General features: G+C 35.6%; 2 protein-coding genes across 5 annotated transcripts in view; one reads left to right on the top strand and one right to left on the bottom strand.

Moving 5' to 3' along the window:
• Positions 1–19814, top strand: part of USP34 (ubiquitin specific peptidase 34) — a 313170-nt gene that overhangs the window by 73250 nt on the left and 220106 nt on the right. For 3 of the 4 annotated variants that reach the window (XM_020985492.2, XM_020985490.2, XM_020985491.2), the window contains exon 3: positions 18317–18734. The exons of the other annotated variant lie outside the window; for it this stretch is intronic. In XM_020985492.2, coding sequence (XP_020841151.1) covers positions 18317–18734 — 418 coding nt within the window. The remainder of the gene's footprint in view (positions 1–18316; positions 18735–19814) is intronic. 4 annotated transcript variants of the gene reach the window in all.
• LOC110207728 (thymosin beta-4-like) lies at positions 12051–12210 on the bottom strand. Its single transcript, XM_078149060.1, has one exon. The coding sequence runs from the start codon at positions 12177–12179 to the stop codon at positions 12051–12053; it is 129 nt and encodes a 42-aa protein (XP_078005186.1). The 5' UTR covers positions 12180–12210.

Raw genomic sequence — 19814 nt, 5'->3', positions numbered from 1 at the left:
TTGTTTTGAAAGTCTAACTAGATTATGTATGTGCAACATTTTTACATACCCAAAGGGAGTAAATGTCAGCCTACTAGTAATATGTGCGTGTGTGTGTGTGTGTGTGTGTGTGTGTACACCTATGTCATAGAATCGTAGACTTTCAGAGTGTGAAGGAATTCATTGGCCATCTAGTTCAGCCTTGGCTCAGAGACTTCTAATGAGGCAAGGACCTCACCACCTCTTTTGATATTCTGTTCCAGTTCTGGATAGCTCTGTTAGGGAGTTTTTTCTGACATGAAGCCTAAATTTGATTCTTTACAGTTTTCACCCTTTGTTCCTTGTTCCTGTGTCCCAGACCAAGCAGAAAAAGTTTAATTCCTCTTCCACATGCTAGCTCTTCAGATCCTTGATGTCAGCTATCATGTCTTCCATAAATCTTTCCTTCTCCAGGTTAAATAGTCAGTAAATGTTTATTAAGCTTTGAGTATACAAACAAAGGCCTTCAAGGAGTTCATGGTCTAATGGGGGAAACAGCTCTCAAACTGCTGTATACAACAAGCTTTATATAGATCGAATTGGAAATAATCACCAGAGGGAGGGCACAAGCATTTAAGAGGGATTGGGAAAGGATTCTACAGGATGTGGAAGGTGGGATTTTTAGCTGTTACGTCAAAGAAGCCAGGGAACCTAGGAGGTAGAGGTGTGGGGAGGGGAGAAACATTCTAGGCATGGGGGACAAGCAGCCAGAGCTGAGAGGTGGAGTATCTTTTTTCAGGTTCACTTAGATACTGGCTAGTGTAGTCTTCCAAGTGAGATGTGATAAGGGCCTGGAGTAGGGTGGTGGCAGTGTCAGAGGAGGAATAGGGCTGTATACTAAGAGATGTTGTAAATGTCAAATTGATAGATCTTGACAGCAGATTTATGATTTATGATAAATATTTTTTTGCATTATTGGGAGTTTTTTTGGTTTGTTTTTGGTTTTTGGTGAGGCAGTCGGGGTTAAGTGACTTGACCAGGGTCACACAGCTAGTAAGTATCAAGTGTCTGAGGCTGGATTTGAACTCAGGTCCTCCTGACTCCAAAGCTGGAACTCTATCCATTGTGCCACCTAGCTGTCCCTAGGATTGGTTTTTTGCTTAAGACCAATCCCTCCCTTCCGTGTGGGCAAAAAGTGATAGTTTTGTTTCTGCATTGCTTATTTCTTCCATTTCTTTTTTGCTCTAAGCAGGATTTTTTTTTAACATGAAAAACTTTTATTTAACTTTTAAATAGATTTTGGAATTTAAGACATATTGCTTTGTACAGTGTTTTATGAATTTATATTACTTTAAGCAAAATATTGCAGCAACATTGAGACCTATCTTCTCTTGAAGCTCAACTGCTTCTTAACTCCAATCCACTGCTGTTTAACAGCATAAAAGAATACTTCTCAGATTAGTGCAAAGCAGTACCCTTCAAAGAGCTGAATTCTCTTTCAAAATTCACAATTTTCCTGGCTCATATATTCCCTGAGCAAATGGTCACAAAATTGTACTTATAAAAACTTTTGCTAGTAAATGAAATAGAAGGAAAGAAAAGTTTTGGTTAGCAAAATGACATTGCCCAGGGCTACAAATGTCTTATTTTCTTTCCCTTCAGCTCTCCATATGTTGTGAACTATTTGCAGGGCGAAGTCAGTGGGTTGAATTAAAGGTAAATAGGTATTAAAACAGGACTATTGAAAATTTCCTAGAGATAATACACAGCACATATAATGAAGTCTTGTCTCCATTTTTTTAAATGATTGTGAGTGCATGTAGCATATTGTTAATTTTTCATCATTGAGTTTGCATATTTTTTAAACCAAATAATATATAGTAAACACTTCCTGTGCAGCACATAGATGTAGCTAGGAATTTTGGTGTCTGATGTAAATTCATTTGCTGGTTTTGCGGTCCACATGGTAGATATTTTAAACCTTTGAGTGTATCACCAACACTCATAACTCTACATACATGATTTGTGACATGGGAGTGAGTAGTAAATGACAGTTGCCAGACAGCCATCATTCTTGCGTCTAGTTCTTGTTCAGGTTTCTCCTGTTATCTTGTTTTGTTTTTTTTTCTTTAAAGACCAGCCTTAACACCACATCACTCTGGTCTCAGATCAAGCCCTTGTAAGTAGGATTTCTAATACAATATTAAATATTAATGATGATAATGAATATCCTTGCTTCACCCATGATCTTGTTGGAAAGTCTAATACTTCATCCCCACTACAGATACTGCTTATTCTTGGTTTTAGATAGATACCACTTATCATTTTAAGAAAAACTCCATTTATTCTTTATGCTTTTGTGTTTTTTAATAGGAAATAGGTATTTTATTTTGTCAGAAGCTTTTATTGCATCCAGTGAAATAAGAATGTGTTTTTTGTTATTGTTGTTGATATAGTCAGATATGCTTACAATTTTCTTGCTGTTGTACCAACTCTGTATTCTTGGCATAAGATCAGCCTGGTCATAGTATGTAATCTTTGTTTGTCATATACTATAATCTCCTTGCTAGTGTGCTAATTAAATTTTTTTTGCTTCTATATTCATGAAGGAAATTGGTCTATTGTTCTTTCTGTTTTTGTTCTCCCTAATTTAGATAGACCATATTTGTGCATTAGAAGAATTTCTTCTTTATCTGTTTTTAAAAAAAAACAGTTTATGTAGTGTATGAATTAATTGTTTCTTAACTGTTTGTTAGATTTGCTTGCAAGGTTTTTCTGGTCCTGAGTATTTTTCTTAACAAGCTTATTTGTGGCTTATTCAATTTCTCTTCTCTTCTCTTCTCTTCTCTTCTCTTCTCTTCTCTTCTCTTCTCTTCTCTTCTCTTCTCTTCTCTTCTCTTCTCTTCTTTAAGTTAGGGCTATTTAAGTATTCTGTTTCCTGTTTTGTTAATCCGGGCAATTTATAGTTCTGTAAATAATTATCTATTTTATTTAGATTATCAGTTTTATTGAGATATAGTTGGGCAAAATAGTTTCTATCAATTGCTTCATTTCCTCTTCATTGGCTGTGAGTTTACCTTTTTCATTTTTGATACTGATAACTTAGGGTTTTTTCAAAATTTCTATTTTAATGTTTAATTGGGGTTTTTTTTAGTTGTGTAAGTAAATCAGTGATCTTTTCTTTTTCTTTTATTGCTGTAAATATTTAGAGATGAAAATTTTCCCTCAGTACTGATTTGTTTGAATCTCACAAATTTTAGTATGTGCTATCATTGTTATTATTATCTTCAATGAAATTATTTATTGTTTCTTTAATTTGTTCTTTGACACATTCTTTAGGCTTACATTATTTAATTTCAAATTAATTTTTAATCTATACTTCAAAGGCCCTTTAATGTAATTTTGTTGCATCATGGTCAGAAAAGGATATGTTTAATAATTGTTTTTCAGCATTTGTTTGTGAGGTTTTCATTCCCTAATATACATTGTCAGTTTTTGTGAAAGTGCCATGCGTAACTGAAAAATAGGTATGTTCTTTTCTATTCCCATTTTACAGAAGTCTGTCATATCAAACTTTTATAAAAATTCTATACAGTGTCTTCTTTCTTGTTTATTTTATGTCTAAATATAAGTCCGAAGGGTAAATTTTATTTCCTACTATAATTCATTTAACTTTTACTTTAAGAATTTGGATGCTTTGTCATTTGATACATATATATTCCATACTGATATTTATATTAATACATTGCTTGTGATATCTTTTTTAGCAAACTGTAGTTTCTTTGTTTCTCTCTTTTAGTTAGATCTACGTCTGTCAATGTATATTCGTTCCTCCTTGAACTCAAATGAGAGTGAGGTTCAGGTGTTCTCTCCTTACCACTACCCCCTCTATTGTAAAAACTCTTCCTTTTATACCCCATTTTTGGGAGATAATTTCCCTTGTTCTTCCCCCTTCCCTTCTCTCATTGTACATCTCTTCCTCACCCTTTTTATTTTTTGAGATCATCCCAATATAATAGAATTACACCTGGGCCATCTGTCTAATTAGACTCCCTTTAAGACCCCCCAGTGCTGATAAAGTTCTTAGGAGTTGCATATATACTCTCCCCATATAAGAATATCAGCAGTTCAGCCTTGTTTAGTTGATTTTTCCCACATTTACCTCTTTATGTTTCTCTTGATTTCCATGTTTAGATGTCATATTTTCTACATGGCTCTAGTTTTTTCATCAGGAATACTTGAAAGTCCTCTATTCCATTAAATGTCTTCTCTCTCTCTTCCCCCCCCCCCTTTAGATTTATATTCAGTTTTGCTGGTTAGGTATTGGTTGTAATGCTGGGTCCTTTGTCTTCTGGAATATCATATTCCATGTCCTCCTTTTCTTTAGCTGGCTGATAAATCTTGTGTGATCCTGACTGTGGCTCCTCAGTACTTTCATCCTTTGTTTCTGCCTGCTTTCAATATTTTCTTCTTGAATTGGGAGTTCTGGATTTTGGCTAAAATATTCTTGGGAGTTTGCATTATGTAGTTTGTTTCAGGAACTGACTGGTTGATTCAGTTTCCACTTTGCCCTCTGGTTCTAAGATATGTGGGCAGCATTTTCCTTTATAACTTCTTGAAATAGCATGTGTAGACTCTTTTTATGTTGTTGTTCATGGATTTCAGATGTTCCATTGATTCTTAAATTAGCTCAGCTAGATCTATTTCGAGGTCAGTTGTTTTTCTTATGAGATATTTTACATTTGGTCCATTTTTTCAGTCTTTTGACTGGTGTTTTTTGATGTTTCATGTGGTCATTATTTTCTGTTTGGCCAGGAGTTATTTTTTTAAAAATTTAAAAAAATTTTTTTTAGTTTTCAGGGGCAGCTAGGTGGCGCAGTGGATAGAGCACCGGCCCTGAAGTCAGGGGGACCTGAGTTCAAATCCGGCCTCAAACCAAGCACTTGACACTAGCTGTGTGACCCTGGGCAAGTCACTTAACCCCAATTGCGTAAAAGTAAAAACAAAACAAAACAGAAAGAAGGCTTAAATTTATTTTTAGTTTTCAACATTCACTTGCACAAGTTTTTGAGTTCCAAATTTTCACCCCATCTCCCCCCTTCCCCCACCCTAAGATGGCATGCATTCTGAATATCCCTTCCCCTAGTCTGTCCTCTCTTCTATCTCTCTCCCTTCTCTTATCCCCTTCCCCTTCTATTTTCCTGTAGGGCAGGATAGACTTCTGTACCCCATTTCCTGTATTTCTTATTTCCCAGTAGCATGTGAAAACTTTTTTTTTACATATGTTTTTAAAACTTTAGGTTTCAAATTTTCTCTCTTCCTCCCTCCCCACCCACCCTCATTGAAAAGGCAAGCAACTCAATATAGGTTGTACATGTGCATGCAAAACACTTCTATACCAGACATGTTGTGAAAAACTAACTCTATTTCCCTTAATCCTATCCTGCCCTCCCATTTATTCTATTCTTTCTTTTGACCCTGTCCTCCTCAGAAGTATTTACTTCTGATTACCCCTTTCCAATCTGCCCTCCTCTCTATCATCCCCTGCTCTCTTGTCCCCTTCTCCCCCTATTTTCTGTAGGGTAAGACAATTCCATACCCAATTGAATGTGTATGTTATTCCCTCCTTAAGCCAAATCCTATGAGAATAAGATTCACTCATTCCTTCACCTTCCCCTTTCCCCTCCACTGTAAGAGACTTTTCTTTTCTGTTTTTTTTTGGTGAGATAATTTACCCCATTCTACCTCTCCCTTTCTTCTTCTCCTAGTATAATCCTCTCTCTTCCCTTAATTTTATTCTCCAGATACGACCCCTTAATCTTCAACTCACCCTGTGCCCTCTATCTATCTATCTGCATATACATACATATAATTTTTTTCCTCCAACTAGTCTCATGAGTTATAAATATCATCTTTCCATGCAGGAATGTAAACAGTTCAGTCTTAATAAGTCTCTTATGATTTCTCTTTCCTGTTTACCTCTTCATGTTCCACTTGAGTCCTGTATTTGAAAGTCAAATTTTCTATTCAGCTCTGGTCTTTTCATCAAGAATGCTTCAAAGTCCTCTATTTCACTGAATGACCATTTTTTCCCCTGAAGGATTATACTCAGTTTTGCTGGGTAGGTGATTCTTGGTTGTAATCCTATCTCCTTTGCCCTCCGGAATATTATATTCCATGCCCTGCGGTCCTTTAATGTAGAAGCTGCTAAATCTTGTGTTATCCTGATTGTGTTTCCACAGTACTTGAATTGTTTCCTTCTGGCAGCTTGTAATATTTTCTCCTTGACCTGGGAACTCTGGAATTTGGCTGTTTTATTCCTAGGAGTTTTCCTTTGGGGATCTCTTTCAGGAGGAGATCTGTGGATTCTTTCAATTTCTATTTTGCCCTCTGGTTGTAATATATCAGGGCAGTTGTCCTTGATAATTTCTTGAAAGATGATGTCTAGGCCCTATTTTTGATCATGGCTTTCAGATAGTCCAATAATTTTTAAATTCTCTCTCCTGGATCTGTTTTCCAGGTCAGTTGTTTTTCCAGTGAGATATTTCACATTGTTTTCTAATTTTTCATTCTTTTGGATTTGTTTTACAGTGTCTTGATTTCTCATAAAGCCACTAGCTTCCAATTGCTCTATCCTAATTTTTAAGGAAGTGTTTTCTTCAGTAATCTTTTGGACTTCCTTTTCCATTTGGCCAATTTTTCTTTTTAGGGCATTTTTCTCCTCATTGGCTTTTTGGACCTCTTTTGCCATTTGGGTTAGGCTATTTGTTCAGGTGTTATTTTCTTCAGTATTTTTTTGGGTCTCCTTTAGCAAGCTGTTGACTTGTTTTTCCTGATTTTCTTGCATCACTCTCATTTCTCTTTCCAGTTTTTCCTCTACTTCCCTGACTTGCTTCTCAGAATCCCTTTTGAGCTCTTCCAAGGCCTGGGACTGATTCATATTTTTCTTGGAGGCTTTGGATGTAGGAGCTTTGACTTTGTTGTCTTCTTCTGGTTGTATATTTTGATCTTCTTTTTCACCAAAGTAAGATAATATAGTCTGACTCTTTTTGCGCTGCGTGCTCATGATCCCGGCCAATTACTTGAGTTTTAAACTCTTTGTTAAGGTGAGAGTCTGCTTCCAATGTGGAGAATGTATTGTCCCAAGCTTCAGGGGTTTGTACAGCTGTTTTCAGAGATACTTGTAGGGGCCTGTAAATTTTCAGTTCTCACAAGATGGTATGATAAGGGGCGAGGTGTTTACTCCTTTCCTGGCCTGTGACCACAGGTACTCCTTTCTGGCTGTCCTGTAACTGTGAGGAGGGGCTCCTTTCCACAGCCACTACAAGCTCCACCATGCCAGCGCCCCTCCTCACCCCAGCACCTCCGCCCAGAACTGTGACCCAGATCCAAACAAGGGCAAAGCAAGAGATTCCTGCCTCAGCACTGGCAAAGAGATTTCTGTGATCCCTCTCTGATCAGCCACTGGATTCCCCCTCAGTCTGTGGGCCGGAAGCTTGGGAAGCAGCTGCTTTTCTTCCCCCCCCCCCCCCCCCCCCCCCCGCCACGCTCTTGGGGAATGGAGCTGAGAGCCCGCCTTCCTTTCTCAGCATGGACAGTAACAGACTTTTCCCACTGACCTTCTCAGTTGTTTTTGGCATTGGTGGATTGAGGAGCTGCCGGAGATTCAGTCCTCTGAGGCGTGCTCCAGGTTCGCTGCAGCCTGCGTGCCCAGGCCATGCTGCTCTGCGCTCCCAGCCTGGCGCGATACACCTTTCTGATCAATCATCCAGGTTGTCTTGGGCTGGAAATTTGTTTCACTCTGTGTTTTTGTGGGTCCTGCTGCTTCAGAATTTGTTTAGAGCCATTTTTTTATGAGTATTTGGAGGGGTTTGGAGGAGAGCTTAAGCAAGTCACTGCTTTCACTCCTCCATCTTGGCTCCGCCCCTGCCAGGAGTTATTTTTCAAGGAGTTATTTTCTTTAGTAGGGTTCTGTATTTCTTTTACAAGCTATTAATTCTCTTTCTATATCTTTCATTTGTTTTTTTAATTTTTTTAATTTTTTTTTTCCGATGGAATTTCTGTTGTGATCTTGGAATTTGGGAATATTGAATTCTCAAGGGAAGACATTCCAGAAATACTTAAAACTTATTATCTTAAAACTTGGCTAAGATCAAACTCTACCCCCATCCCTCCCCTATCACACATCCTGAACCAGAAGCAAACTCTATGTGCAATTACATGGTAAACTAAAATGCCATGAACCAGAATTATCAAAGACGGTAGTTTCTTGCTCCTTTGGTCTTCCCAGTATAACTTTAATGGCTTTAAAACTAAATGTAGGTGAGCTGAATAAGGAAGAATGCTATATTATCTGAGGCAGAGTGGAGAATAGAGTTCATTTGTTTTTTTAAAAATAATTTTTCCATCTTTAACTCTTCTGGCAATTCTTATTGTGGTTTCCATTTTGCATTTTTTCTTTGAGTCTTTGTTTTGTAAGTGTTTTCGAGTCATTTGTCTTCTGTGTTTGTATTTTGAGCTTCTTGTCACCAGAAGAGGTCTTTATAAAGGGGTTCTTTTTTTGCTTGTTTGCTAAGTCTTGCATCCTGCCTGGACTTGACTTTGGATTTTAGTTAGTATTGTCTCTGCTCACTTCTTGGGAGGAATGTCTAGCTTTAGCTCTACTCTCTTTTATGTCTTTGTGCTACTTTCATGTCTTCATCTGTGGTCCTCAGTATTTGGGAACTTCTGAAAGAGTGTGATATGGGGAGAAATCTTTTCCCAAACCTGCCAGAGTCATACATTTAAGTTTTTGGAACTCTTTTTATACACCTTGGGCCCCTTTCACTCAGCCCTCTCTTGATTGCTACTGTTTCTCTCCATCTTGAGTCTGTGACCTGGAATTGGATAATGGGTAACAGAGTTGCCAGATGGTACTTGTTCTTGCTCTCAATGCTGATTCAGGGGTTCCCTGGAATTATTTTCTTACCTAGTACCAACTCCCCTGGTGTTAGGTCTTTGTTCTCTTATAATTCCTGAGCATTGAAATGCTCCCACTATTTTGTTCTTGGCTGGTTCCCCCATCCTTGTGTCCATAGACCTCTTTTATGTCCTCAAGCTGCTTTTGTCTGGCATGGTGACTTTGTCTTGGTTTTCCTGATTAGAATTTGATCTGCCATGAGCTAGGCAAAAATGCTAACTCTCAGTGCACCTCCTCTGCATACCTTTTTTGTTTTTATTCAAAAAACATTTTTGGGTTACATTTTAAGTCCCCCCCCTTTTTTGGGGGGGCAGGCTAGGCAATGGGATCAAGTGACTTGCCCAGGGTCACACAACTACTAAGTGTCAAGTGTCTGAGGCCGAATTTGAATCCAGGTCCTCCTGACTCCAGGGCCAGTGCTCTATCCACTACGCCACCTAGCTGCCCCCTACAATTTAAGTTCTGAACTATTTCCCTCCCTACCCTGCACCAGGGAAGGGCTACCATTTGACACAGATGTGTGTATATATGTTACATAAGCATACTATGCATACTTTTAGTTATCAGTTCTTTCTCTGCAGTTAGGTAGCATCATCCTTCATAGATCCTTTGTAGTTGATTAGGGCATTTATAATACTCAGAATAACTTAATCATTCACCGTAGTTCTTCTAACAATATTGCTGTTACTGTATATGATATTTTCTTAGTTCTGCTCATTTCACATTGTTATTTCATACAAGTCTTTCTCTGTTTTTCTAAAATCAACCTGTTCATCATTTCTTACAGCACAGTAGGATTCCATCACAATCATATACAACAATTTGTTTCACCATTACCCAGTTGATAGGCATCTTCTCAATTTCCAATTCAGTATTTGAGAACATGTAGGTTCTTTTCCTTTTTCCCTGATCACTTTGGGAAACAGACCTGATAGTGGTATTGCTGGGTCAAAGGCGGGCAGAATTCCAGATTGCTGTCCAAAATGATTGGATCAGTTCACATTCACCAACAGTGTATTAGTGTCCCAATTTTTCCATATCTCCTAACGTTTGTCGTTTTCCCTTTTTATCATTTTAGCCAATCTGACAGGTGTAAGATGATATCTCAAAGTTGTTTTAATTTGTACTTCTCTAATCAGTAATGATTTAGAGCATCTTTTCATATGACTGTGAGATAACTTTGATTTCTTCATCAAAAAACTGCCTGTTCATATTCTTTTACTATTTATCAGTTGAGAAATGACTCATATTGTTAAAAATTTGACAAAATTCTCTGTATATTTGAGATGTGAGACCTTTATCTGGGAAACATTGTATAAATTTTTCCCCCAGTTTCTTAACTTCCTTCTAATCCTGTCTACATTAGTTTTATTTCTACAAAACCTTTTTAATTTAATATAATCAAAACCATTTATTTTATACCTCACAATGCTGTTTATTGTTTATTCATAAATTCTTCTATCCATAAGTCTGATAAGTAGTATGTTCCATGTTCTTCTAATTTTCTTATAATATCTCCCTTTGTAGCTGTCATGCATCCATTTTGACCTTATCTTGGATAAATGGTGTAAAATACTGATGTATATACCCAGTTTCTGGGGAATGCTTTCCAGTTTTCTCAACAGTTTTTAACTAAATAGTGAATTCTTATCCTACAAGCTTAAATCTTTACATTTGCCAAATACAAGGTTACTGTAATGATTTACCACTGGGTATTATTGTATGTCTGTCGTGTTCCACTGATCCATCTTTCTGTTTCTTAACCACTACCAGATAGTTTTGATAATTACCACCTTATAATACAGCTTAAGATGTGGTACTGCTTTTTCTTCTGTTTTGTTTTGTTTCTTCTTTCTGATGATTCTTCCTATTGGTTCTAATTCATGGTTCTAATTCTTCCTTACAACATCACTAATGTGAAAATATGTTTAATAGGAATATATATGTATAACCTGTATCAGATTGCATGCTGTCTTGGGGAGGGAGAGGGAAAAAGATTTAAAACCCAAAAGCTTATGAAAGTGAGTATTGATAAATCAAAATAAATTAATAAAAAAAGATATGGTATTGCTAAATCTCCTTCCTTTACTTTTTTCCATTAATTCTTTTAATATTCTTGACCTTTTGTTCTTCCAAATGAATATTCTTTTTTTTTCTAGCTCGTTAAAACAACTTTTTGATAATTTAATTGGGGTGGCATTTAATAAATAGATTAGGTAGAATTGTCATTTTTATTATATTGGCTCTGCCCACTCATGAACAATTACTATATCTTCAGTTATTTAAATTTAACTTTATATAAAAACAATTTTATAATCATGTTTATATAGTTCCTGGGTTTGTTTTGGTAGGTGTAGTTCTAGGTATTTTATACTGTGTACAGTTATTTTAAATGGGGTATCTCTTAGTATCTCTTCTTGCAGGGTTTTGTTGGTGATATATATATTTTTTTATATCCTGCTAAAATTATTAATTATTTCAACTAGTTTTTGAGTTGAATCTCTAGGATTTTCCAAGTATGTCATCATATCATCTGCAAAAAGAGATAGTTTAATACCTCATTGCCCATTCTGATTCTTTCAGTTTCTTTTTCTTCTCTTATTCCTATTGCTTGCATTTCTAATACAAGATTGAATAATATTGGTGATAATGGGCATCCTTGTTTCACTCTAAATTTTTAAATTTTTTTTGAAGTTTTAAAACTTTTTATTTGCATATTAAAAATGGTGCATTCTCTAGTAATTAAAATCATTTGAACAAAAAAAAATGGCACTCTGATTAACTACATTTTATAGCTTGTCAGTACCTTGGTACAGCTTTATATTTTACTGTTAATTAGATTTACTGTAGTCCCACCCAGGTTCTTCTTTTCACCAGCATACAAGCTCTTTTTTTAAAAAAAAATTTTTTTAATGCCACCAGGACCCAAACTAGCCAGGAGAGGCAGATGGCTTGACCTTCATTCAATTCAATGTCAGTAGTTCTTTATTCTTTTGATGTTGAAAGGGGCAGCACAGTCACTTAAACTGTATCCAACCTCTTTGCATCTTACAAAGTTAAACAGCTAAAAGAAGCAAAATTAAGAAGGCAATGCTTGTGGAATGTACAGTGCATATTGGCAGGGCAGATTTTGTTATAATTTACCCGCTTGCTTCTCCTCTTCAGTTGTTTCTTTTGAAAGCAGTGGGTTTTTCTCTTCTATCTTCTTCATTTTAGACTTACCGAATTTCTGAATCTCAGCCATATCTGGTTTGTCAGACATTTTTGCAGTTTAAGCAGTGATGGACGGGGCTCACCAGGTCAGATCTCTGAGGTGGCAGCTCTGAGCTGTCATATTTTTTTTTTAAATACTCTTCCTTTTACTGGCTACAATGTTTGTGAGGCTGGATTTTCTTCATATTTTTTTTGGGGGGGAGAGTTGGCAGTGGGGTTAAGTGACTTGCCCAAGGTCATACAACTCTACCCAGTGCTCTATATACTGGGCTACCTAGCTGCCCCGTTTCACTCTTGATCTTATTGAGATGGCTTCTAGCTTATCCTCATTACAAATAATGCTTGTTGATTATTTTAGGTAGGTGCTTATTATCAATTTAAGGAAAAATCCATTTATACTTGTGCTTTTAAGTGTTTTTAATAGGAATGAATGTTGTATTTTGTCAAACCTTTTCTACATCTGTTGATATAATCATATGATTTTTTGCTTTTGTTATTGATATAATCAATTATGTTAGTAGTTTTCCTTATGCTAAACTGTCTTTGCATTCCTGGCATAAATCCCAGCTGCATAACTTCAATGTTACATATTATTAAAGAACTTGGAAATGTTTTTTGAAATGGTGTTTTAGTGACATTTAAGTTTCAGTTTTCTTTTAAAAATGGTTTTGATAAAAATTGCCTCAGATTTTTTTTTTCAAAGAAGGCTGTTAAAAGATAGGACTTAAATAGTGGGGAGAGACAGATTGCCAGAGACTTGAAATCTTGTAGGAAAGCATTTTGTATTTGTTTCTCAACTTATGTCTGGTTACCTTATGTTTGTAATGTAGGGACCTTTCCAATACTTTAATATGACATTTAGCATCTTCTGAAGTGTCTCTTCTCAAGCTGTTGTGATAGAATGGAAAGTATATTGCTTTGGAATTAAAGATTCTAAGTTCCTTTCCTGCCTCTGGGAATTTGTACCTATGGTTTTGGGTAAGTCATTTCAGTTAAACTCTTTAGGTCTTAGTTTTCTTGTGTGTAAAAAGAGCCTCAGTTTTCTCATATATAAAAAGAGTGGATTGGACTGTTACTGTCATTTTCCAGTCATATCAGACTCTTTGTGACCCTATTTGGGGTTTTCTTGGCAAAGATACTAGAGTGGTTTCCTGTTTCCTACTCCAGCTCATTTTTCAGATGAGGAAATTGATGCTAAGAGGGATAAAGCGACTTGCCCCAAGGTCTTGTAGCCAGTCAGTGTCTGAGACCAAGTTTGAACTCAGATCCTCCTGATGCCACACCTGGCATTGTGCCACCTAACTGTCCTCAGTGACTCTCTAGGCCCTTCTGATTAAATTACCAGGTTGTCTTCAGAGAGGTTTAATTTTACCTCCTCTTTGCCATTTTAAATTTTCTTTTCTTTTTGCTATAATTAACATTTCCAGACCCCACAGCTTTCTTCAAAGCTCAGCCCAAGGCCATTTCCTACTGGTTACTTTTGTGGCCTTGCACAAGTAATATAACTTTTCTGGGCCTTAATTTTCCTTTTTTAAAATGAAAGGATTTGACTAAATGACTTCTGAGATCCCTCATATCCCTAAATCTGGGTTCTGTGATCCTGTGACATGCTTTTGAATTTCTCTGACTCTCTGACCTTGGGCAAGCTGTTTAACTTTTTATGATTTTTGAATTTTTGGAAAAGCATTTAGACTAGGTGATCTCTATTGTTTCTTTAGTTTTGAAATCTGCGAGCTTTTAAACTATAAATAACACTTATAAAGTGAACTAATTTAGAATTTATGCTATTTTATACTCCCTCCTAGTTTGACATATTTTTTTTTTTAACCAAAGGGAAAACTGAATCCTACCCTGGAATATCAACAACTTTTATAAAAAGTTGCCAATTACTAATTTATCCCAATGTAGTTGGGACCGAAGAGAATTAACAGTATTGCATTGGAATAACAAAAACATCCCCTTTGTTGCAGTTTTTAATTTTTTTTTAATACCTGGGCTTCGTTTTGTTATAGTTGGTAGCTATATTTCATGTTTACTTGAATTAAGCAAATAAAACATGCTTTATTCTGTTTTATGTGGCAATAAAATTCCATTTATATATGGTAGCATTGATTATAGACTTGTTATAATGTAAAAAAATCTGGTAATTTTTATTATTAACACGTGCTTTTGCTCTTACATATATGTAACTTATTTTTATTACTTCTGGTATCACAGATCTCATTGGTGTAGTAGGTCCTTTGACCATCTATGTAGATTATGTTACATTACATTCAGGAAGGTGGTTATATTTATTTACTGTGACCAGAAAAAAAATCATCTGGCCAGCTTCATAGTGATGACCTTTGTGTGACAGATTTATGTAGTTTGTTTTCGACTTCATCTTTTAAACCTTTTTGAGCTTTGTAGGATCACTCTTCCTAATTTCCTACTCTCATTCTATTCGTTTATTTATTTATTTAGTTTTCCTCCTCTTTGTGAGGCATTTGGATTTAAGTGACTTGCCTGGGTCACGTAGCTAGTAAGTGTGGTGTCTGAAGTAGATTTTGAACTCAGGTCCTTCTGATTCCAGGGTAAGTGCTCTGTGCATTGTGCCACCTCGTGGCCCCGGATTTGGGGTTTATTATTTAATAAGAATACAAATTGCTGATTGGTAGTGTGAGTACTTCTTAACCCATCAGATTACAACTTTTGTGACCTGGTTTTGAAAAGTATATAGAACTTTCCTGTGGGAGTGGGTCCAAATTTACTCAGCACCCCCCACCCCCCCGGAAATCTTTCACCCTTTAATTATTATTATTATTTTTTTGAAATTTGTGTCATTTCAAAAAAAAATTATTTTTAAATGACATCTTCAATTTAATAATTTTTTTTGTAAATTTGTGGTTTTTTTCTTGCATTGAAATTTGGATGAGGCAACATGTAACTGTATAATATCATATTGTAAACAATTCATTACACGAACATATTCCTGCCAGTGCATGCTGGACTTTCTGACAATGCAACATGCTCACCTGCCAACACTTGCTTGTTTTTAAGACCTGTCGGCGAACTTGACCCACTGATCAGATATAGCTTGTGTTTTGTGTGTTTATTTGGAAGATAATGTAATCATTATGACTTTAATCTTACAGAACAGACGAAACACGTATGAATGGTTTTTCAAAAATTTCTTCTCTTTCCTATGCTTCCACTTCCACTTATTTTTATTCAGTGCCCCCCCCATTACATCAGTGTCTACTACCAAGGCTCTCCCCCCCCCACCTCCCAGGGGGTGGTATTGCCCACTTTGGGAACTTCTTTTTGAATTAGGAAGACCTAAGTTCATATCCTACCTCAGATATGTATTAATTGTATATGACCCTGTCAGGCCAGTCATTTAACCTGTGTCTTCATCAATAAAATGGGGATAATAATATATTAGCACTTAATTCCCAGGGTTTTTGTGAGGATTAAATGAGTTAACATGTAAAGTACTTTGGAGACCTTAATTGCTGTGTAAAACTGGCTATTGTTATTATTGTCATTCTTGTCCAAACTAGTTTGATACAGCTAGAATTATACTGACTATGTATGTAGTTAATGTAGTTTTGAGTATCTTCTAGGTTGGTAAGAAAGGACCTAGGGAGTATCTTTGGTATATTTCATAGAGAACTGGCCTCCAAAATCAGGAAGACATTGATTTAAGTCCCTTTTCTGACACAGTTTCTGGGTAAGTCATGTAACCTCTCAGTGTTTTAGGCAAGCTAGACTTTTTAAATTTCAGAAACTACAGAGCAGGAGCTGATTTGCATTGGCAGAGGGAGTTTCCTTATCCGGAATTCCCTATAGTAATGAAAGTACGTGGAGTACTGGAGAGTGGGTAAATGAGATGACTCTTATCTTTTTTGTAATAGCCAAATGTGGGTTTGCCTCAAACACACTCACACCTGCCTTTCATCCATTTTGCCTCTGGTGTGGGTTCCTAAGATCAGTTAATGCAACTGCTACTTAGGCATTCACCACATCTGTGAAGGTGCTTGCTATTGGGAAAATTCTTCTCTCCCTATTGCTTCTATATCTACTCCCTCTCCCCCAGATCAGTTCTTGCCTGAAAACTGTCTCCTCTTGGATGGTAGCCCCTATATTACAGGACAGTGACTGTTGAGTGAGACTCCTCTACTTTCATTTCCAATGTCTTTCCGTCTTCTGCCTTCCAAACCCATCCCCCTCTTTTTTTTTTTGTTTGGATTGGACAGTGAGTCTTATAGTCATGTAAATAATGAGTGTATGTAAGCACACACATGCTTGGGGGGAGGGTCATTGTGCTCGGATTTGCTTATTTATTTATTACTGATAGATGTACATGATCAAAAAAAATAGGAGACTTCTGTTAAAAATAAGAGTTCTCTATTCTGTAGTGAACTTTGGGACTTCCATCCTCATAGCAGTAGGCGTATTTGAGAAAAATATTGGAAATGGAATGAGCTGAAGTACCATAGGTAGTCAGAATGTCTGCATTGCCTAGGTTAAAAACAAACTTACTAGCATAGTTTTTATTGAACAATGAATCTTTTTGCATTTGAAGTTGAATTGATGAACATTCTGTGCTTGAGATTTGTATTTATTTCTCAGTGATGTAATGGGTCACAGGATTATTGAAGTAATATTCCATGCAAAGAGCCGGTGTTAACAAACAGGTAAAAAATATTATCACCTTCACTTTTATGATTATGATTATGATTATTATTGCCACATTCTTGCCATTTTAATAAATGTAAGGCCATCTTTAGCTGGCAGTGCTCATGGAATTATTGTATTTATTTATGCCGGTCAAGTAGGATATATGTTGCTGGTAAAAGTAAAGTCATAGGTAATATATGTCAGTCGGTCAGGCCTCTGTCCCTTGATACTAGTCTGTTTGCTGTACAATAGAAAGTTTTATTTTTTTAGGTAGAACCCTAGTTGTTGTTCTTAAACTTTTGTACATATAATCTGCAGTGTGGTTAGCTTTTTTGACGGCCACATCACACTGTTGCCTTGAAAGTCCCCCTGAATACTGAGGTCTTTTTCACAAGAACTGTTTTCTACGTTATCTCCTTGGGCCTATTCTTTGGTTGTACATTTAGATTTTTGAACCCAACTGTAACATTCAAAACTTATCCATTATAAATTTCATCTGGATAACTTTAGTTCCTTTGTTGTTTTCTTTTTTTTATTTAAATTTTTTTTAAAATTTCTAATTTATTTTTACTTATCAACAATCACTTCCATAAGCTTTTGAGTTTTAAGTTTTTCTCCTCCTCCCTCCCCATCTCCCTCCCCATCTCCCTCCTTATCATGGCATGCAATCTGATATAGGCTATACATATATATATTCCTATTAAACATATTTTCACATTAGTGATGTTGTAAGTAAAAATTAGAATGAATAGGAAGAACCAGCAGAAAGAGGAAACAAAATACAACAGAAGAAAAATAGCAAATAGTATGTTTGGATCTGCATTCAAACTCCTTAGTTCTTTCTTTAGTTGTGGATAGCTTTTTCTGTCATACGCCTTTGGGGATGTCTTGGATCCTTGTGTTACTGAGAAGGGTTAAGTTTATCAATATTAGTCATCTCATAACATGGCTGTTACTGTGTACAATGTTTTCCTGGTTCTGCTCCCTTCACTCAGCATCAGACCATACACTTTTGTTGTATTTTCTTTGTATCCTAATTCTTTCACGCATTGTATCTATTCTTTCTCCCAGGTTTATGTCATCCTTTTCTTTTGAATTTTTTTTTGGGGGCCTTATAGGGGTGTGGAAATGTATATTTTGTCTAACATGGTTAGAATTTTGTTGTTTTATGTAGTTCATTTTATGTGGTTATCTTGGTGGCATTTCTGGTTCAATCTTAATAAAAAGTCTACTTAAAAATCTTCAGCTAATGCTTTTAGCAACTGGTGCCCTTTAGATGTTTTTATTTTCTTTGTCTCTGGTCGGGACTTTTTTCTTTGTCTTTGTCTCTTCAGTGCTTAGCACACATTAGAGGCTTACCAAAGTTTATTAAATTTTGTATGTTTTTCTCAGTCATTTAACTAAGGAAACAGTTGATTAAGGAAAGAGCTTTTCAGTGTTTCTCTAACATTATACATATTTATGATTTAATTATAATTCATAACTATTAACGGAAAAATATATTTTTTGATTTCTCTTTTTCAGGCAATGTCTATGCTGCTTTAAGGAGTATAAGCACTTGGAGATTTTTAACCAAGTAGTATGTGCTCTCATTAACTTAGTGATTGCCCAAGTTCAAGCGCTTCGGGACCAGCTCTGTAAACATTGCACTATTAACATAGATTCAACATGGCAAGATCAGAATAATCAAGCTGAGGAGCCATTGAATGTAGAAAGAGAGTCTCATGAAGAAGAAAATATAGAAAGACAAAAATCAGAGAAAAAATTAGACTCTACAAGGATTTGTAGCCTGACGGAGGAGGAGTCTACGAAGAGTTCTGATCCTTTTAATTTATGGAGTACAGATGAGAAGGAAAAACTCTTGCTATGTGTGGCAAAAATCTTTCAGATTCAGTTTCCCTTATATACTGCTTACAAGCATAACACTCATCCTACAATAGAGGTATTTTTTTTTAATATTTTGCTAATTTTTTTGGAGAAGTCATAATAGTAAAACATTTGAACTCCACATTATAATTTTTATATATGCTAAACAAACAAGTCTAAGGATTGTGAAAGGAAAATGTATAGAATGTATATGTGAAAAAAATGATTACTACTTTATTACTGTGATCATTATTTTCACACCAAGATATCCATTTAATAATACTACACTGATGATTTTGTTCCTGTTCTGCAGTATTTGAAATATTGCCTTTAAGATGAAATTTTTTGAGTTGAAATAAAAAAATGATGATATCTGTTGTTTATTGTGGAATTATACATAGAAACCTGTTCTCTTACAGTGGTCTTCTTTTGGTATAAGTCTGCTGTTACTGATGTTATACTTTGTTGTTTTTTGAACTTAGAGAATAATTTTTTGAACCTTTTTATTAGAAACAAAATAGCATGTTGAATTTAAGAATACTATTATCGAGATAAAATAATTTATTATAAAGTTATCCTATCTACTTTTTCCTTTTATGAAACTTAGTAACAGCTAGTTTTTTTCAGTACGTGAGTTTTAGGAGACAGTGATGTCTACTAAATGTTTGACAATCCTATCATTTGGAGCATTTTTAGAAGTTCTTCAGGGAATTTAGGTTCTTACCCTAGAAGACTAATTTTGGCAGGAAAGGTTCTCATCAGACATGAGTGAGTTGGTGAAATATACTTTTATGTTATGGTTATGTAACCAAGAATCATAGTTTGCTGTTAAGATCAATCATTGGATTATTTAAAATAGAGCAGTCTGCCTGTTTGTTATTGATATATTCTCTAATTGATAAGAATTAATACAGATTATAGAGTCTTTTATATGACCTGAAGCCTTTGAATGAATGTATTTTACCAAATGTGTGAAATAAGAAGAGTTAGATTATAATGGGCATTACTGATGTTTGTTAGCAAGGGATTGGTTTTATTAAGACTTTTGGTATATATGTTGTGATTCATAAGCTTTACTAAGAGTAAATGGCAATGGTAATTAATTGTAGATTTTGTTTGGTATTTATTTTATTACTAAAAATTTGTGGATTCTTCT

This window comes from Phascolarctos cinereus, unplaced genomic scaffold, assembly GCF_003287225.1.
Source record: "Phascolarctos cinereus isolate Bilbo 61053 unplaced genomic scaffold, phaCin_HiC Scaffold_2;HRSCAF=192, whole genome shotgun sequence".
Lineage (NCBI taxonomy): Eukaryota > Metazoa > Chordata > Mammalia > Diprotodontia > Phascolarctidae > Phascolarctos > Phascolarctos cinereus.
Note: the sequence above shows the minus strand (reverse complement) of the source record. Positions and strands in the feature narration are given on the sequence as shown.

Bases quoted from the DNA above. Each gene is read 5' to 3' on its own strand.
- LOC110207728 (XM_078149060.1), bottom strand. From the start codon at position 12,179: ATGTCTGACAAACCAGATATGGCTGAGATTCAGAAATTCGGTAAGTCT.